General features: G+C 43.4%; 1 protein-coding gene across 1 annotated transcript in view; it reads right to left on the bottom strand.

Moving 5' to 3' along the window:
- gypc (glycophorin C (Gerbich blood group)) overlaps positions 1 to 19,014 on the bottom strand; it is a 41,801-nt gene extending 22,787 nt beyond the window's left edge. Inside the window, exons 1-2 of the mRNA XM_067443765.1 lie at positions 18,792 to 19,014; positions 5,971 to 6,115 (exon numbers count right to left, since the gene is read on the bottom strand). Coding sequence (XP_067299866.1) covers positions 5,971 to 6,043 — 73 coding nt within the window. The 5' untranslated portion in view covers positions 6,044 to 6,115; positions 18,792 to 19,014. The remainder of the gene's footprint in view (positions 1 to 5,970; positions 6,116 to 18,791) is intronic.
- Positions 19,015 to 19,803: the final 789 nt, after the last annotated feature.

The raw sequence follows: 19,803 nt of genomic DNA, 5'->3' as shown, positions 1-19,803 counted from the left end.
TTGTGTCAGATTTTTTCTTTTTTTTAATGGATGAACACATATCACGGCAGTACAATCTGTAACTAGAAAACAGAAACATCCTTCTGCTGCTGCTGAGAGGTTCATCACACTGAGTTCAAGCTCACTTATTTATGGATAGTCATGAGATTCTGGATATGACCCCCACACACATACCCCTTTTCCACCAAAGCAGTTTGAGTGCTGGTTTCTATTTCCAAATCGGTTCTTTGTCTTTCGACACCCAAGGCACCAGCTCTGAACCAGGAAATGTGGTTCTCAAGTAGCACCAAAACATTGCTGGTCTAGAAGTAAGAACCGCTTGCCTCAGGGGCTGGGGACGGGGTTACCGTGACCAACAAGATGAACACAAACTTGTTACCGTCATTTTTTAATTAGCAGCTAATCGAGATTATAACCGAAAATTAAAGCTAGCTGCATGAATGCGTTGGATTCTCTGTTTTGATGCCGATGTAGGTTTGCAAAACCATGAGCATCAATAGTAACAGCACGCTCACCATTGTTGATGGAAGGCTTGTTTGATATGCATCGGCACTGTGCAGACCGATCGCTGTATGACATTAAAGTAACTTACAGCGAGATCATGACTCCTTATGCTTTTGACTCGCTCTTGCAGTACTTTGATGTCATACGTGGATCAGTCTGCGCAGTGCCGATGCATCTCGAACAATGGTGTATTTGTGTTTCCCGCTGCCTCGCTATAGCATTGCTGAGAAAGATAAGACGGATACAGTCAGTGACGTAAGACCTGGCTCGGTGGTGGCCCGTATAAAGGCAAACCGGTTCTTAGAAGGCTCGTCAGTCAAACCAACTCTGAACCGGCACTAGTATTAGCTCTGACCTAGCACCCGGTTCATGCTGGTGGAAAATGGGTAATACACACACACAATCCTGTAGGAGCCTCAGTTAAAGTGCTCTTCGCTATTCCCTTCTCTGTGATTTTCCACAACTGATTTCCTCAAACAATCTGGTGTTTCTCTCCAGTTCTCTCTTTCCTACATGGCCTGAGGTCACATCTGCCTGGGATTTGAGGCTGAAGTGGTAAGCGCTCCTATCTCACCCAACCATATGTCACGCATCTCGCCTCGAAAGAATACCTCTCCCTCCCTCTACATTCTCATATTCCCTCATTCAAGCTGAGAGTCAGTGATTCTCTGAGAGAAAAAGCCCTTTCAATGAGTTTACTAATGGGCATGTGCCAGTCAAGTGACTGCAGGCCCACTGAGGTTGATTATAGATAGCTGGCTGAGAACAGTGCCTGGTTCTGTCAGCAATAATATATAAGGCGTTTGCTGTTGATTCTCCATTATTCCTCTGGAGGGACATGTGCAGCTGTATGAATCACATACAGGAAACTGTTAAAAAGGCCTGCTGCTGCAAAGATACAAACAGTTTTTTTTAAGCTGGATTTCATTCCTAATGCTAATCAGTGACTAATGATGCAGTGCTCGTTCAACACACTCATAGTTTAACTGAAGACAGCAGCTTCATTAGCTTACTTCATTGCATCAGGGTTTTATTTAAAGGAAAGCTAAACATCATAGCTGAACTCAAATTGTTTGTCAGGTTTTTTAATCATGTTTCTCAAATGAAGCATCTTTTTTTTCCGTAGTGGCCTCAGAGATACATTTTAAATACAGATACATTACATGATGGCCCTGTTTCACAGACAGGGCTTAGATTAAGCCAGGATTAGGCCTTTGTTTAATTAAAAGATGCCCGCCGGTAATGTTTTTCTAAGGTACGTTTAAAACTTAAATGTCTTAAGTTTTAAACGTACCTTAGAAAAACATTACCGGCGGGCATCTTTAGACAAAACAATGGCACTGACATATTTTATGATATCAACAAAACATGCATTTAATTCTGGGACTAGACTTAAGCCTTGTCTGTGAAACCGGTGGTAAATGTATACAGTATTTTCTGGACTGTCACTGACATACAAAGGTTATAGAATTTCTGTATTTTTGCTCAAGCAAGAGCACATAAAATGTCATTTCCATAATTGTTGATGCTGAGTTAGTAGAAACGGAAGGAAAAAAAAAACGGTTAAAAACAAATATCAGTCATCTGAATTATCCAACTTAAAAAAAACGTTTCAGACTCGTTCCAAAACTATTAATTAAACAGCTTATATACCTATTATCAAAATACAATTCTAATACGATATTATTGACGTTACTATTATTATTTACAAAAATGTAAAACATACCCATCCTGTCATTGATAAAAGATTAAAAAAAAAACAGTCCATCACTAGTTCAGGAACCTCTGTTTGTCAGACTGTCCTTCATTTAACAATCCCCAATTAAAAACAATGTCAAGATAAAGGGTCAATGCAAGGTGAATAAACATGCAGCTGTTGTACTCAGGCAAGATAAAGACCAACAAGCTTTTTGTTTGCTATTTTTTCCATCGCATACTGGGGGACTTGGATGTGAGGGTTTTCAGAACAGAAGATAAATCAACATTTTGGCTTGCGGTTTTGTTCCTCTGAGGAACACACACACACACACACACACACACACACACACACACACACACACACACACACACACACACACACACACACACACACACACACACACACACACACACACACACACACACACACACACACACACACACACACACACACACACACACACACACACACACACACACACACACACACACACACACACACCATTTGTCCTGTAGCTGGTAAACATCTACAACCCCTCTGGTTCCAACTTTGTTTCATCCTTCTCCAAAAACATAGCAGTCTTGTCCTATTTCCCTTATTCATATCTATCTCTTCTCTCAGCTTAGCCTCTTCCCTCAATGTTTCTTCTATCTTCTTCCCTGTTTGAAAACTATTTAATTTTTTTCTCTTTTAAAATAAAATAAAACAAAATGTAAAAAATTAACATCATGTCAAGAAGTCATCAATTAGCACTCCTCCATCTCCAGGGACACAGAGAGTCAGCTTATGTCCCATTGCCAACACACAACAGGTGATGGCCTGCCGGGTTCTTTGAAAATTAATCCAAAGCCTCTGAACTAAAATATAACCTTGCAACTTGGCCCAGTTTCTGATCTGAGGCAAGGCTCAATCACAATGCATAACACTTTTAGAATGACAAAAAAGCCACAAAGAAAAGCATATGCAGTAATAAGATGGAGAAGATGACAAACGGCATTGTCATTATATCGAGCACAAATCATTTTTTTCATGAATCCCTTTTCCAATAGTCTCTTATTTGATTGTTTTTCAGTTACTTTTTGAGAACAATAAAAAGTCAGTATTTCTTACTTTTTGAGTCTCAGTTTTCATTATTTTAACAGGAGCACACAAACATCAAATGATCAAATCAAATAAAAGGAAGATGCAGAGTGAAAGTACATTACAAGTGCCATACGAATATTTTCAATATAATATATCCATTAAAATAGCACAACATGTACAAGTATTCTGGAAACAGAATGTATGAATAATCAGTGTTTGAAATGCCATCTAAAAATGTATTAAGATCAATGGTATAATGAATGTCAGGAAATGTCAGCCTCAAACCTTGTTGAAACTTTAAAATAATGACCACAAGACCCAAATTGAGATTGCAAAGTATTATTAGAAATGAAATATGGATTTTAAAACCATTTAATGGACTACAAATTGTTTGATACTCTTCAATCCGTTAAGATATAACAATATTTCAGTTAGTGAATTCCACACATCAGGAAATACATCATTACTCAACATTAAAGCTATTTTTTAAACTTGAAAATCCTGTGGGTGTGGCCAATGTAATTCGAATTCCATCTCATTCATTAAAAGGCAGGTTAAAGGTGCAGTGTGTAAATTTTAGTGCCATTTAGCAGTGAGATAGCGAATTAAACCACCCACTGCTCACCCCTCCCTTTTGACGCACATAGACAAACTATGGTGACGGACACAGAACAAAAATTCCGTATGAGACAGGGAGTAGCTAGCAATCTGTAGAGCAGTTTGTCCATTTAGGGCTGCTGTAGAAACATGGCTCTGAAAAATGGTGACTTCTCTGTAAGGAGACCAAGCGGAAACCTCCCAGAGTTTCGAGTTGGCAATACGGAAGTAACTTAAACTGCAATTCCTGGACTGGCCACTAGGGACACGCTCCAGAGGAAGCAGAATCTGATTGAGCCCCATGTTAAAATGCCTAACTTGACAGCAGAAAAAAACATACTTACAGCCTGGTATAAGTTGTGGTTTTGGTCTATACGGCTAATTTTGCCCTGCATGACAACTGTGAGGGGGTGAATTTTTGTTATAACTCACTCGTTTACATTATATAATTCCTTAAAAGTCTGCATAAGGCGTGGCCACTTTGAGTGACAGGTGGATATCTGCTGTCTGTTAGTCATCTCGTCACCTCAGCTCCACCCACGTCCCGGCTCTTTGCCCATTTTCTGTTATCCGGGCGTGACGCGCTGCCAAGATGGCAACGGCCAGCTCGTCTCTACAAACTGCTCTTCAGAATCCTATATGGGTGATGTCATGGAGACTACGTCTATATTTTCTTTACAGTCTATAAAGGGGAACCGCAGTGTATGAAGATAGAAATAGTTTATTCTAAGGTAATAAAAACATAACGGTTCATTATGTAAGGTCTTTATACACCACTGAAAACATAGCTGTATTATATTGCATTTCAATATATCCTCATAAATATTACACACTGAACCTTACCATTTTTGTTCAACCCTGTTTTCAACATTATTCGTATATCTGGATCATGTCTTTTTCAACTCCTCTTTCATGTTTGACCTTATCCCTTTGTAGCATCAAGTATTACTAGTCGCCAACACGCCTTTTTATGTAATTAGCCTCATTATAGATTACACCTCATTCAGAAAACTTGCCAGATCATAGTAGTTTGCTGCAACTACCCCACTACTAGGCCATTTCATCATGCAAACTGCACTCAGCACCAGTTTTTTGGACATGTTTTCACCATTTCCTGATTTGCATAATTCCCTCAGGTGATAAAACAATGTAAACTGCTTGTATAAATAAAGGACGCTATCAGCTGGCGCAATTCATTCATGGTGAATAATCCCCAAAGTGTACTAATATGGATTTCTGTTGATTATCAATAGCATTGCTGTATTTTGACTCTCATGAGCTTGTTATGCTGTCGGCTATGTTTTCACAGCTGGCTGTTTTTGATTATTAAACATATTCCATATCTCACATTCAGAGCTACGGCACTACCATCACCCACTGTCAAACAGATCTATGCCAGTTGTTTTTGGGAACAACCAAAAGTCAACAAATTGGTTTGATGTTTCAGTTGTTCCACTTGACTTTCTTGTGATTCAGCACATGCTATGTACAAGATAAGCAGAAATACACAAAATATGTACTTTTATTCAGCAAGGACATATTAAATTGACCAAAATTGACAGTAAAGACATGTTATAAAATATTTATTGTTTTTTTTGTTTTTAGAACATAACGTTTTATTCATAAAAGAATCCTATGTATCACAGTTTCCACAAAAAATATTAAGCAGAGCAACTGTTTTTAACTATTATAATAAGAATTGTTTCTTGAGCAGCAAATCAGCATATAAGATTTCTGAAGGACCATGTGACTCAAAACTGGAGTAATGATGTGGAAAATGCAGCTTTGATCAAATAAATGCAGTCTATGTGAGCATAATTCTTTCAAAAATGTCACCAATTTTTTGATCATATATCATGCCTTAATTAAAAAATATGACTACACACACATTTGCATTTCATTGCCAACATACACAAACCACAAGACCCAATTTCTCTCCCACATGGTGTGTGAAATTCAGAGCAGTCTGCTGTACTAAATGCCATCAATCCACATCCAAACACACCCACTAGATAACGCTGCACTCTGTTGTCACAGCTTGTGCTGACACTCATTCAGTATAGTGCACAAAACTACAGAATACTTACGAACGGGTGATGTGTTTTTTCCAGCAGAGGTTACGCTAAGTGTTCGTTCTGTGGAGTTGGCCATTACAGACATGTGAAGGAATATTTGGCAGTGAGATTGAGGGGGACAGCTGTGGGGAGAGTGTTCTCAGGGATGATGAGATGTCTGTAGAAAAAGAGAGAGGGCAATTGCTTCACTCCAGTGTGCTCTCAGGGAAACAGTGGGAGGAAATAGCAGGAGAGTTTCGTTTCTCGTTTTTGGAATGAGATAAAAAAAAAACAAGACAGATTACATCATCCAAATCCCAATGTGAATATTGTATAATATTTGCAATTGGTTTTTTAATCATTATTTCCAAAAGCCACACTGCATGCTTACATTTTCATTAAAGGATTAGTTCACTTCAAAATGAAAATTTCCTGATAATTTACTCACCCCCATCTCATCCAAGATGTTTTTGTCTTTCTTCATACGAAAAAAAAAAAAAAATGAGGAAAACATTCCAGGATGTTTCTCCACACAAATGTACTTAAGTGCAACCAATGGGTTGAAGGTCTAAATCAATAGAGTTTCAAAGGGCTTTGAAGGGCTTCAGAGGCTCTGCACGATCCCAGTCAAGGAATATGGTCTTATCGCGAAACCATTGGCCATTTTCAATACCACAAATGCTCGAATTCAGTGTTAGGTGTTCTTCACGATGTATGACGTCATCATGTTGGAAAGGCCAAGTCCGTGGCGTACGTGGAAGTACTGACCCAGTGTTCAAATTAATGTACAAATCAAATGCCCCTTTACAAAAATAAAGGTAAAACAACAATGTCGGACAATTTTAAATTTTTCAACACTGAGTCGCTATTCCTCGGCTGGGATCGTGGCCCTTTGGACCTTCAACCATTGGTTGCCATTGAAATACATTTTGTGGAGAAAAATCCTAGAATGTTTTCCTCAAAAATTTAAACATACACTGTAAAAAAGTGACTGATCACATCTAAATTTTTCAGTTGGCCAAATTGAATTCCTGTGAATTCAATTGCATCAATTCACAGAAATTCAATTTGGCCAACTGAAAAATTTAGATGTGATCAGTCACAAGAAAATTTTCAGTTGGAGACCTGATTTTTTTTTTTTTTTTACAGTGTAGAACAAAAGAAAGACATGAACATCTTGGATGAGATTGTCACGTGGAAACAAAGGAAAACTGGTGAGAGGACTCAGGTGCAGAAAATTATAATTTATTAACAAAATAAAACAAACACAAAAAAAAACCCATAAGGGGGAAAAAACACAATCAGAAAACACAAATAAACTCAAAACATACCAATGCACGGAATCACAGGGAATCTGGGAGATGTAGACATAACAACGATCTGACAAAGACTGACAAACACAAGAAGCTTAAGAAGGGAAGAAATCAAGAGGGAACAGGTGGGACAAAGGAAACCAATAACAAGATAATAAGGGGGGAGGGATCTAACAGGGAACGCGCCTGGAACAACGGTGACCACCAGAACTGGGACCACCAGAACATTCACGGAGGAATCCTCTCTCCTCTTCCTCCGGTTTGGAACCACCAGAGCTGGAACCACCGGAACTGGGACCACCGGCACATGGACCACCTGAACTAGATCCACAGGAACTGGGACCACCGGAACATGATCCACTGAAACAGGGACTACTGGAACTAGATCTACCGGAACTGGGACCACCGGAATTGGATCCACCTGAACACAGACCACCGGAACACAATCCACTGGAAATGAGTTCACCGGAATACGGACCACTGGAACTGGGACTACAGGAACTATCACGGAAGGAGCCCTCCTTCTCTTTCTCCTCCCTCTCCCGAAGGGGCCATCGGAGCACTGGGGACCTGGCAGTCTGTGAGGATAAGTGGAGGTTGACCAAGAGGAGGAAGACCACCCTTTCATAATCTCAACCACCACGATAGTACATAAATCCCACAAACTGCCAAAATGATAAAATCCCCAGCATTCCAATCTCCCAAGCACTAACAGGCTCAATAAGGCCCTTGTTAAAAATGTCCTCAAGCTCAGTGTTGCTGAAGTTTCACAAACTTCCTTCCTGTGGGGGGAAGAGGAGCTTGCACCATCGCCCTTCCATCGGTGCAGCAGAGGGGCAGGGAGATGGGAAAAGGAAGCCTTCCATTTTCTGCTGAGCCCTCTTGTGGTCGGATCATTATGTCACGTGGAAACAAATGAAAACTGGTGCGAGGGTGCAGAAAAGGATAATTTATTAACAAAAGAAAACAAACACAAAACAAAATCCACAAGGGGGAAAAACACAAATAAACTCAAACATCATAATAATGTCGGGAATCACAGGGAACCGGCGAGACGTACACATAACAACGATCCGACAAAGACTGACAAACACAGGGAGCTTAAGAAGGGAAGAAATCCAGAGACTGAGACTGCCCTGCTCTCAGTTACTGAGCCTGCAAAAGCAGCTTCCAAATCCTCAGTACTCATCTTGCTGGATCTGTCTGCTGCTTTTGACACAGTTAACCACCAGATCCTCCTGTCAACTCTTAAGAAGATGGGTACCTCAGGAACTCCAGTGGATCAGGTAGGTCCTACAGGGTGTCATGGTGAGGTGAAGTGGCTAAGTCACATCATCTAGCAACTGGGGTTCCCCAGGGCTCAGTGCGTGGACCATTTCTGTTCTCCATCTACGTCATCATTAGGCTCTGTCATTAAAAATAAAACGGCTTTTCATATCACTGCTATGCTGATGACACTCAACTCTAGTTCTCATTTTAACCAGATGATCCTACATTTGGCGTTCGTATTGCTGCCTGCCTGACAGACATTTCTGGCTGGATGAAGGAGCATCACCTTCAACTCAAGCTTGCAAAAACAGAATTACTTGTTGTCTCAACTACCCTAGCACTTCATCAAAATTTCTCCATTCAGCTCGGTTCATCAACCATAACTCCTTCCAGGACAGCCAGGAACCTTGGAGTTGGGATTGATGACCAGTTAAACTTCACTGACCACATTACTGCAACATTATACAACAATTACCTTATACAACATTAGAAAGATTAGATCCTTCCTATCCTCACAACTCACACAACTCCTGGTCCAAGCTCTTGTTCTCTCCATTATGGACTATATTGTAATGCTCTTCTAGCTGGCCTTCCAGCACGCACTATCAAATCCTTGATCCAGAATGCAGCGGCGAGAGTGGTCTTTAACGAGCTGAAGAGAGTGCATGTCATGCCTCTCTTCATTAGACTGCACTGGCTGCCAGTGGCCGCTCGCATCAAATTCAAGGCACTGGTTCTCTCCTACAAAGCAACCACTAGCTCTGCACCAATATACCTAGACTCGCTTGTTCAGACTTACACACCCTTCAGAAGCTTACGTCCTAAAAGTTAACGACGCCACGTGGTTCCATCCCAAAGAGGCATGAAATCACTCTCACTGACCTTTTCCTAGACCATTCCCACCTGTTGGAATTTCCTGCCGATCTCAATTCATGCAGCCGAGTCTGCAGCCATTTTTAAAAAACATCTTAAGACACATCTTTTCCAACTGCACCTGACCAATAAAGACTAGCACTTAACTATCCAATTAAATTATTAAATTTGCTGTTTGTTTGTTTGAAAAAAAATGTGTTTGTGTACTGTGTTTGATTAACTGAGACTTCTTACAGCACTTGCAAGTTGTTGCCCTTGTCTGTTTTGTTGCTTCTATTGCTCTCCTCTTTTTGTAAGTCGCTTTCGATAAAAGCAGCTGCTAAATGATTAAATGTAAGAAGGAACAGGTGGGACAAATGAAACCAATAACGAGATAATAAGGGGGAAGGGATCTAACAGAGACACGAGCACATGCTCAACATAACAAAACCCACATGTGCAAACAAGACAGGACAGGCATGTGACAGAGATGGGGGTGACTTAATTATCAGGGAATTTTAATTTTGAAATGAACTAATCCTTTAAGACATTATTTTGCATGTTTATTAAAGCTGCTGTCCGTAATTTTTTTTGGTTAAAAATTATCCAAAATTAAGCAAGTACATAACCAGCCAGTGTTCAAAACTATCTGCTTGCCGTAGCTCGATTTACAAAAGTAAGCTTGTAGTAATGTTTTTAATTCTAGTGGTACTGGGGGGTATTTCAGAAACTTTCAGGGTATGTAAGTAACGTCTCGGGTTATGAATATAACCCATGTTCCCTGAGAGGGAACGAGACACTGCGTCATCGTAGATGACACATCGGGGAACGCCCACGGCGTGACGCTGCTGAGTTCATATCAAAAAAGTCCAATCTTGATTGGTGTTGCGTAATGACGTAACGAGTGACGGCATACCCGGAGGTATAAAGGGACGCCGGCACAAGCAAACGCAGCTTACTGCTATGAAGCGGGCCGCTCTGTAGATAGGCGGGGCTACGAGACGCAGTGTCTCGTTCCCTCTCAGGGAACATGGGTTATATTCATAACCCGAGACGTTCCCTTTATCGAGGGAACTCAGACTGCGTCATCGTAGATGACACATCGGGGAACGAGTACCCACTAGTCCTCGCCTATCTTGCACCCCATGACATGAACCGGAGTGCATAATCAGGGGGCGAGCACCCTAGCGCCTGGCGTCGCCGGGAGGTGCAGACTATAATACCTCACGAAGGTATGCGGTGTGGCCCACCCAGCCGCCTCGCAAATCTCTTGCAAAGAAGCTCCGGAAAGGAGGGCTACCGAGGAGGCCATGCCCCTGGTAGAATGAGCCCTCACGGCTATAGGTGAAGGCAAGTTGCGCACCTTATAGGCCGTGGCTATTGCCTGGACAATCCAGTTACTAATTGTCTGTTTCGCTGCAGGCAGCCCTTTCCTAGGTGGACCAAAGCACACTAACAACTGGTCTGACTTCCTCCACTGGGCAGACCTCTCCAAATAAATCCTCAATGCCCGCACCGGGCAGAGGAGGTGAAGCCTGCCCTCATCTGCCGTCACATGAGGCGGGGGATGAAAAGCCTGGAGAACCACCGACCGTACCGCATTAGACGGTACCTTGGGGACGTATCCCGGGGTCGGCCGCAAGATAGCTTTCACGTTGCCTGGGGCAAACTCCAAGCAATTGGGTGTTACTGCCAATGCCTGAAGGTCCCCCACCCTCCTCAGAGAGGTGATGGCTAAGAGAAAAGCTACCTTAAGCGTGAGGTTCTTGGCCTCAGCCAACTCCAGCGGTTCGAAGGGGGCCTCAACCAACCCTTCGAGAACCACTGCCAGATCCCACGCAGGGATCCTAGAACGAGCCACAGGTCTCATCCTCCGCGCTCCTCGGAGGAACCGTACAACCAGATGGTGCCTCCCCAGAGGTCCTTCACCTAATGGTGCGTGGAAAGCTCCTATCGCTGCCACATACACCTTAAGTGTGGACGGGGTAAGCCCGGCGGAAAACCGATCTTGCAGAAACTCCAGTACTGAAGCCACAGCGCAGTTCACTGGGTCTACTTCACGGTCTCTACACCATATGGAGAACACTCTCCACTTCAAGTTGTACAGCTACCTGGTGGAAGGAGCCCTGGAGCTGAGTATAGTCTCCACGACACCTGCTGACAGCCCTTCTTCTATGAGCTCTGCCCCCTCAGGGGCCAAGCCCACAGGTTCCATAACTCTGGCTGGGGGTGAAATATCGAGCCCCCCGCCTGAGTCAACAGATCCCTCCTCAGAGGAATCTGCCATGGAAGGTCGTCTAGCAGGTCCATAATGTCGGAGAACCATACCCTGGTCGGCCACCGGGGTGCTATCAGAAGCAGGCGAATGCCTTCCCGGCGAACCCGCTCCAGAACTCCCGGGAGCAGAGCAATCGGGGGAAATGCGTACAGACGCAGCCCCGGCCACGCCTGTGACATGGCATCCAGGCCCAACGGAGCCGGATGCCTGAGGGAGAACCAAAGTGGACAGTGGGTCGTCTCTCGAGACGCAAACAAATCCACTTCCATTCGGCCAAACCTCTCGCATATGGCCTCCACCACCTCTGGATGGAGACGCCACTCCCCGGGCCTCAGCCCCTGCCTTGACAGGATGTCTGCTCCCTGTTTCTGGTCCCCCGGGATATAAACTGCCCTGAGAGAAGACAGTTTCCCGTGGGACCACAGGAGGACCTGATGCGCCAGTCTGTACAGAGGGCGCGATCTCAGACCCCCCTGATGATTTAGATATGTTACCACGGCAGTGTTGTCGGATCGTATCAGGACATGGTGGCCGCGAAGGTCCTCGAGAAAACTCCTCAGAGCTTTCCAGACAGCCAGCATCTCTAGGCAGTTGATGTGCCATGAAGCATGCTGGGCTGTCCAAGGACCTCTCGCCCCTCGGCCTTCCATGACCGCGCCCCAACCAGTAAGGGATGCATCTGTTGAAACGGTTTTCCGGCAACACAATGCTCCCAATACTAGCCCCAGGGACAGAAACCAAGGTTTCTTCCATATAACCAGGGAACGAATGCATTTGCGCGTTACCCTGATCATACGGAAGGGATTCCCCTTCGGAGAAAACCCCTTGGTTCTCAGCCACCACTGTAGCGGTCTCATGTGGAGCAGGCCGAGCGGAATCACACTGGACGCTGCTGCCATGAGACCCACCAGTCTCTGGAACTGTTTGACAGTGATGCTGTGGCCCAACCTTATACTTGAGACCTCCGCCCATATGGTCTCGATACGTGCGGGTGACATGTGTGCCCGCATCGTTACCGAGTCCCACACTATTCCCAGGAACGTAATTCTCTGGGAGGGCGTCAACGCGCTCTTTTTCGCGTTGAGTCTCAACCCCAAACACCTCATGTGTGCTAGAACAGCATCTCGATGCTGAACTGCCATATCGTACGACCTGGCCATGATCAACCAGTCGTCGATATAATTCAGTACCCGGATGCCCTGGAGTCTTAGCGGAGCCAGGGCTGCATCCATGCACTTTGTGAAGGTGCGAGGTGACAAGGCTAGGCCAAAGGGAAGGACCCGATATTGGAACGCTTCGCCCCCGAAAGCGAACCTCAGGAACTTCCTGTGACTGGGAAGGATGGAAATATGGAAGTAAGCGTCCTTTAGATCTATCGTGACGAACCAGTCCTCGAACTGGATCTGACTCACGATAACAGGAATGGTTAGCATCCTGAACCTGTATCTCCTCAGAGACCGATTCAGAAGCCTGAGATCTAATATTGGACGCAACCCCCCATCCTTCTTGGGGACTATGAAGTACCGGCTGTAGAACCCGACCTCCCTTTCTGGCGGGGGGACCCTTTCTATCGCCCCTTTTTCCAGCAGAGAGTGTACTTCCTGCCCCATTACCCCCACCTGCTCGGGAACGACCACTGTCCAGACTATCCCCCCAAATTTCGGGGGGGGAACTCTGAACTGCAGTCTGTATCCCCGTTCTACAGTGCGCAGGGCCCACACAGAGATATTCGGAAGGCATGACCATGCGCCGAGATACTCTGATAAGGGGACCAGCCTCTCGAGGCTGGTCTGGGGTATCAACCGAACCTCTGCCTCGACCCCCTGAAGCGGATAACCGGCAGGGACTAATCGAGGTAGATTTTCGGTGTGTGAACGCAGTCGCTGCTCTGCCGCAGATTTTATATGTGCTGGCCAGAGCCGCGCGCGAACATGGGGAAACGACGTGGTCCGGAGCCCTTTTGACTGCGAGAGCACAACATCGATTTCCCGAGAGCCTCGGGGGGAGAACGACCTCGGTCGCTCCGCCCCGTGGGGGACAGCTCTCAGCGGTCTTGCCGCAGCTAGGACCGCTTGGAAGCCTTCTTGGCCTGAATAACCTCCCTCAGGTCGGTCTTCGGCTTTGAAGACTTCCCGCGAGAGCGTCGCTTCTTCTGCCAAGCTCCCTCAGGAGGGGCACGAGAAGCGACGCTCTGCTTCTGCACCTCACGGTGCGAGGAGCCCTCTGCTGGCCGAGACTGCCCGCTCGAGGCAGCCTTGCTGGAGGAGCCCCAGCGGCGAGGGATGAACTGGCTGAGAGCGGCAGCCTGCTTTTTCACCTCCTGAAACCTCTCGACGACGGTGCTCACAGCGCCGCCGAAAAGGCCAGAAGGCGAAACCGGGGAATCAAGGAGAAAGTGTCTGTCTCTCTCCCTGATCCCCGACAGGTTCAGCCAGAGATGCCTCTCCGCGCACACCAAACCCGCCATGGAGCGGCCGATATCACGGGCCGCCTGTTTGGTGACACGAAGAGACAAATCCGCTGCCTTCCTCAGCTCAGTCACATCCTCCGGAGAGGGACCCTCGCCCTCATCGAGCTCCTTCAGCAAGTCCGCTTGGTAGGCCTGCAGAACCGCAAGAGTGTGCAGGCACCCACCAGCGCGACCAGCCGCACTATATGCCCTCGCCACCAGCTTCGAAGTCTCTCGGCATGGTTTCGAGGGCAATGCCGGGGTCTTCAATGAAGCTGCTGTCTCGGGAGAGAGGTGGCCCGCGAGCGCCTCTATTACCCTCGGCAGCGCAACATATCCCTTCTCAGACGCCCCCAGCACGTTAGCGAAGTCAAGTGCAGGGGGCGTAGTCAAACGTGCTGAGAAGGGTTTCTCCCACGCCCTGCACAGCTCACTGTGCAGGTCGGGGAAAAACGGCAGACCCCGGCGTGGAGGCTGGGCTCGATGCTTGAAGAAGTGCTCGTCCAGCTTGCTTGGCGGCTGGACGTGCACTTCCTCTTGTGGCCAATCTAAACTCAGCTTGGCCACAGCGCGAGTCAAGACCTCCACGAGCTCCTCCATAGCCTGCGAGTGGGGTGGCGACTGCCCCACTGCGCCTGCTTCGGTGCTCATTGTCAACGATCCCTCGGAATCGGACAGCATGAGCACCTGATCCTCCGCCTCGCGGGAAGAAGCCGCAGCGCGGGCTTCCACACGTGGCGGAAGATCCTCTGAATCGTCAGAGGAAGAGAGAGATGCCTCAACATTCCCTAATCCCGCTGACAGATCCAGCTGCGAGCCCCACGACCTGCGGCGCCGCTCTGCCTCGGCAACAGCGGGCCCAGAACCGCGAGGCTCGCGAGGCTGACCGGCCTCGTCAAAGACCGCCAGCCGCGAGCGCAGTACTCTCAGCGGCAGCTTATCACATTCGCCGCAAGCCGCTCCCTCGAGAGCGGCCCGGGCGTGCTGCACGCCGAGACACTGCACACAGAACTGGTGTGTGTCCGTGCCCGAAATAAAGCGCGGACAGGGAGGCACACACCGTCTGAACTGCTCGCTCGCCATTTCTACTGATATAATAAGCCCTACGGGACAAACAACACCAAATAGACAGACAGAACACAGAGCGCGACCGCTGAAAGCAGGAAGCTGCGTTTGCTTGTGCCGGCGTCCCTTTATACCTCCGGGTATGCCGTCACTCGTTACGTCAATACGCAACACCAATCAAGATTGGACTTTTTTGATATGAACTCAGCAGCGTCATGCCGTGGGCGTTCCTCGATGTGTCATCTACGATGACGCAGTGCGAGTTCCCTCGATAAAGGGAACCATGGCCGCTCACTCTCTGAACATAACCTGCTCCGGAGGTTAAGTTTTAGGGTTAGTTTGCTCTTAATATAACCAATTTAGTTTCAGTTATATAATATACAATATTGTATATTAATTTTAAATAATTGTAATAAAAATAAATAAAAAATAAGTTTAAATGTTATTGCAATTAAAATATATTTATTTGATTGTCATCTCACACATTGAACTGCATTCAATTAATTAGCATCAAACAAAAATTATAATCCTTATTCTCAGTGAATAAAGATTACTTATTGAACAAAGGCATTGAAAAAAATGATTGCATAACTACCATAGGTGGATGTGCATTAAATAGGTTATATTTTTCTTAGCGTCTGTTTCCATGGTAAATCATTGATTCATCTCTCTTTTGAGAAGGTATTGCGTGTTAACAGGGAACACACTCTGAGTTGTCTGAACTACCTCCGTGACTCGTTTTTGGAAGCAGCATACCTCGAGTAAGCAAGGTTTGGGTTAATCAACCGAGAGTTCAGGGTATATGTGATGGTTTGTTAACCTTGGTTTCTGGAATACACCCCTGATGAATTTCCAAAGGGAAATTCAAGCATATCTTTGCGTCATTGCGTCACATCTGTACACATAAAGAAGGTGTCCCGGTTGGCAGGCTATATTGTGTGTGAGGATGTTGGAGGTGGAGATTTATAGCCTTTTATCGCAGCACTTGATATAATTAAACTTATCAATTTGATGGCGGATCCAAAAAGGTTCAAACGACAATCAGTGACAACTGGAGATTCACCCGTTGTAAAATGCAAAAGTCCTCCAAAGTGGCTACAGAATTTTTTCCCCCATAGTTGGTCAGAACAAAAGGGGATGTTAGCTAGGCTACTTACTTGTTCAGATGACATTATTACGTTGGTCACACTTTCTAACAGTATGTCTGTGATTTCAAATGGCAGTATCCACACCAGCGTGGTGACTGACAGCTGCATATTCTCCTCAAAACATTGGATTCCTCCGCGCTGAGCTGCGCCGAGGCACAACTCACATAAAGTTGATAATTCTGTGAATAACTACAATTACAGTTTTTGAACAGAGATGGCGACAAAGAGGAAAAACGACGAACTGCAGCTTTACGTTTTCCTACATCTTGGGCTCTTATCTAATATAGGCGATTTCAAATACCCCCATAATGTAAACAAAGCCTGACCCCCCAAGTCAGTAAGATTGAAAAGAAAACAAACAAACAAACAAAAAACAAACAAAAAAACAAATAAACAAACAAACAAACAAACAAAATAATGTCAGCAACAATGCATTAAATTTACAGTAAAATCATTTATAATGTTACAATTTGTTTTGTTTCAAAATAAATTATGTTCTTTTGAACTTTTTATTCATTTTTTTTAAATGAGAATTTAAAAATAGAGTAGCACATGTTTTTAACATTAATAATAGGAATTGTTTCACCAAATCATAATATTGGGATGATTTCTGAAGGATCATGTGATTATTTATTGTTATTTTTAATTAATTAAATAATTAATAATTTTTTTTATTTTAATTTTTTTCATTAAATTTTGAAACTGCTGTTTTGAAGCTGCTTAAGTATTGTATAAAGCACAATATAAATAAAAGGGACTTTACTTGAAAGAAGATTGGAGTAGGCTGCTGCAAATGCAGTGCTGTAATCACAGGAATAAATTAATGCAACCAAAAAAAAAAAAAAAATCTTACAGACCCCAAATGAGTCAGTCAGTGCTGATACCCTGTTGTCAACCCTAACATACAGTATGTTAAAGTTCTATAGAAAAACATTCTGCCAGCTGTAGATCTGATATGCTTTATCATCATTAACATTATAGTGCATTATAGTTTAATATTTGATTAAACTCTATGGCTCATATTTAGCATTTGTTGACCTTTTTGGCAGTTAATAAACAAAGGAAGAGACCTTTAAAGACCCTCAGCCTCATCACTCACAGTGAAAAAAAAAAAAAAAAAACACATTTCCTCTCTCCACACAATGTCCACACCCGATGCTTCCTTCCTGAAATCAAGCACTGAACTTCTAATATCAAATGTACATTCTTGTGCTTTTAACATTCTTTTTGCATTTTTAAAAGATGGGAATGACAAGGCTACTAATTTATAACCTTGTTTGACTCCATAAAATTGTGTCAATGTTTATGCCTGCGGCTGAATAAAATGTTCTCATAAATGTTATATGTGTTGATGGGAAACAAGTTTTCCCTTTCACTCTCTAATTTAAGATCACTTTTTTTTCTTCTTCTTTTTTTACTTTCTCATCATAGAATAAAAGCAATTTTAGCTTTTTTTTCGTTCATTTTCTTCATTATTTAAAGACAGCAGTGTTAATGTTAGCTGTGCTTTATTATAAGCTTTATGTACAAGCATAACTGGCTTTTAGTATATACACTTAAAGCTTACAAAAAGCCAATGGGACATACTAGTCCCTGTATGAGTAGAGTAGCAATGCAAATTGAATCTGTTAACTGTTTAAACTGTTTAAAAGTAATTTCCTCAATCTTCCTGTACTGTAATTATATATTCACAAATTCACATAAAAAAAGAAAAAAAAAATCCTATAAATATTCCAGACAAATGTTGTGCCTACATATCAATATCCAAAATATGTCTTTGCAAAACTGTTCTTTTGGAGATGATAGTAAGGAAAAAGCCAACAAGGAATGAAGTAAAGATTAAAAAGCATCCCAAATGGCACCCCATGAAATTGGTTGACAGAATGACCACAAAGCAGAATCTAAGAACAAGATTTGAAGGAGCTAACATATAAGTTTTGATTTTGGGTAATAAGCCATATTATATAAAATTTAATATAGACCACAATTTTCTTTTTTGCATAAACTACCATAAGATAAACATAATTCTATATAAGAGTGCATTTTCAATGGGTCAAATATTAATACATTTGTTAAAAAACATCAGTATCGTGAGATACAATTCTGGAGTATAATAAAATATGTGTGCAGCTTAAATTAGCAGGGCAGATGTCACTCACAGCTGTTTGTGGTTATTTGCTAGCCTGGCATGTTTCATCGCTGTCACTTAACACCTTTAAACTAGCACAACCCTTTCAAGGACCAGACAATCTATGAAGAAAAGCTACAGTTTTATATATACTTAACATGTTGTTATGACCATGGGAGTAAAGCTGGGCAGAAATAGTAGAACAAATTTTGAAAAAACAAAACAAAAAAACAAAACACTTCACAACTTAATTCACTAATTATCACACTTAAAATTTACATTTGAATCTCCAAAGCAGCACGTTTCATGACAGCATGATTTACTTTAAATACAGAGCTGAGGTCTAACTCACCAACTTTCCCTCAATAGTTGTGCAACAAGTTCTCCCACAGCCTGCAAGCTGTTCTCCTGTCCTTTTTCTAGGAACAGAAATACTTCCTTGACTCAGACTGAGCTCTTTCACTTTCTAACAGGATGGAAATAATATTATGAATCATACCAGAGTTCTTTTTTTTTTTTTTTTTTAGACCCGTTAAGTTTAAATGTATAGCATGTGAACTTCCCCTTTCATTCCTCTCCACCCTTAACACTGCTTTACTAATGGTTTCTTGTGTTCGACCAATGGCTGGACAGGCTCCTCCTCTTGAATAAGGCACAACCGTACAGACTCCTCCTCAGGAATAACACACAGCTGTTGTCAGACTGAGCTCAAGGACGGGGAGAGACGGTTTGGCTGTGAGGAGGAAAGACAGAGGCAGTAGTTATGCAGACTAAGTGTATGGTGAAATCTTGCATTTTTTTGAGAAGGGTTTGTCTGCATCATGCAGTTCTACAAACCATGCCCTTACAAGTTACAATACAAACAAAAATGGATGTCACTGCCTGAAACAATGTTTTTAAAAGGTTAGTTCACCCAAAAATGAAATTATGTCATTAATGACTCACCCTAATGTCATTCCACACCCATAAGACCTCCGTTCATCTTCGAAACACAGTTTAAGATATTTTATATTTATTCCAAGAGCGTATGCATGTGTATGCACACTGTCCAGAAAGGGAATAAAAACATCATCAAAGTAGTCCATATGTGACATCAGTTGGTTGATTAGAATCTCTTGAAGCATCGAAAATACATTTTGGTCCAAAGATAACAAAAACTATGACTTTATTCAGCATTGTCTTATCTTCCTTGTTTGTTTCCAATCCTCAAATATGGATGCAAATGGTTATGAATCAGCGGATTGATTCATGATTCGGATTGAACAAAATTGAGAAAACAGCAAAAAACAAAACAAAACAAAAGAAAAATTAAGAAAGCATTAGAGGCACAAGCTCTGCAATTCAGCCATGTCACGCTTATTTAT

The sequence above is a fragment of the Pseudorasbora parva genome, chromosome 5 (assembly GCF_024679245.1).
Source record: "Pseudorasbora parva isolate DD20220531a chromosome 5, ASM2467924v1, whole genome shotgun sequence".
Taxonomy (NCBI): domain Eukaryota; kingdom Metazoa; phylum Chordata; class Actinopteri; order Cypriniformes; family Gobionidae; genus Pseudorasbora; species Pseudorasbora parva.
This window is presented reverse-complemented; position numbering and strand designations above follow the sequence as displayed.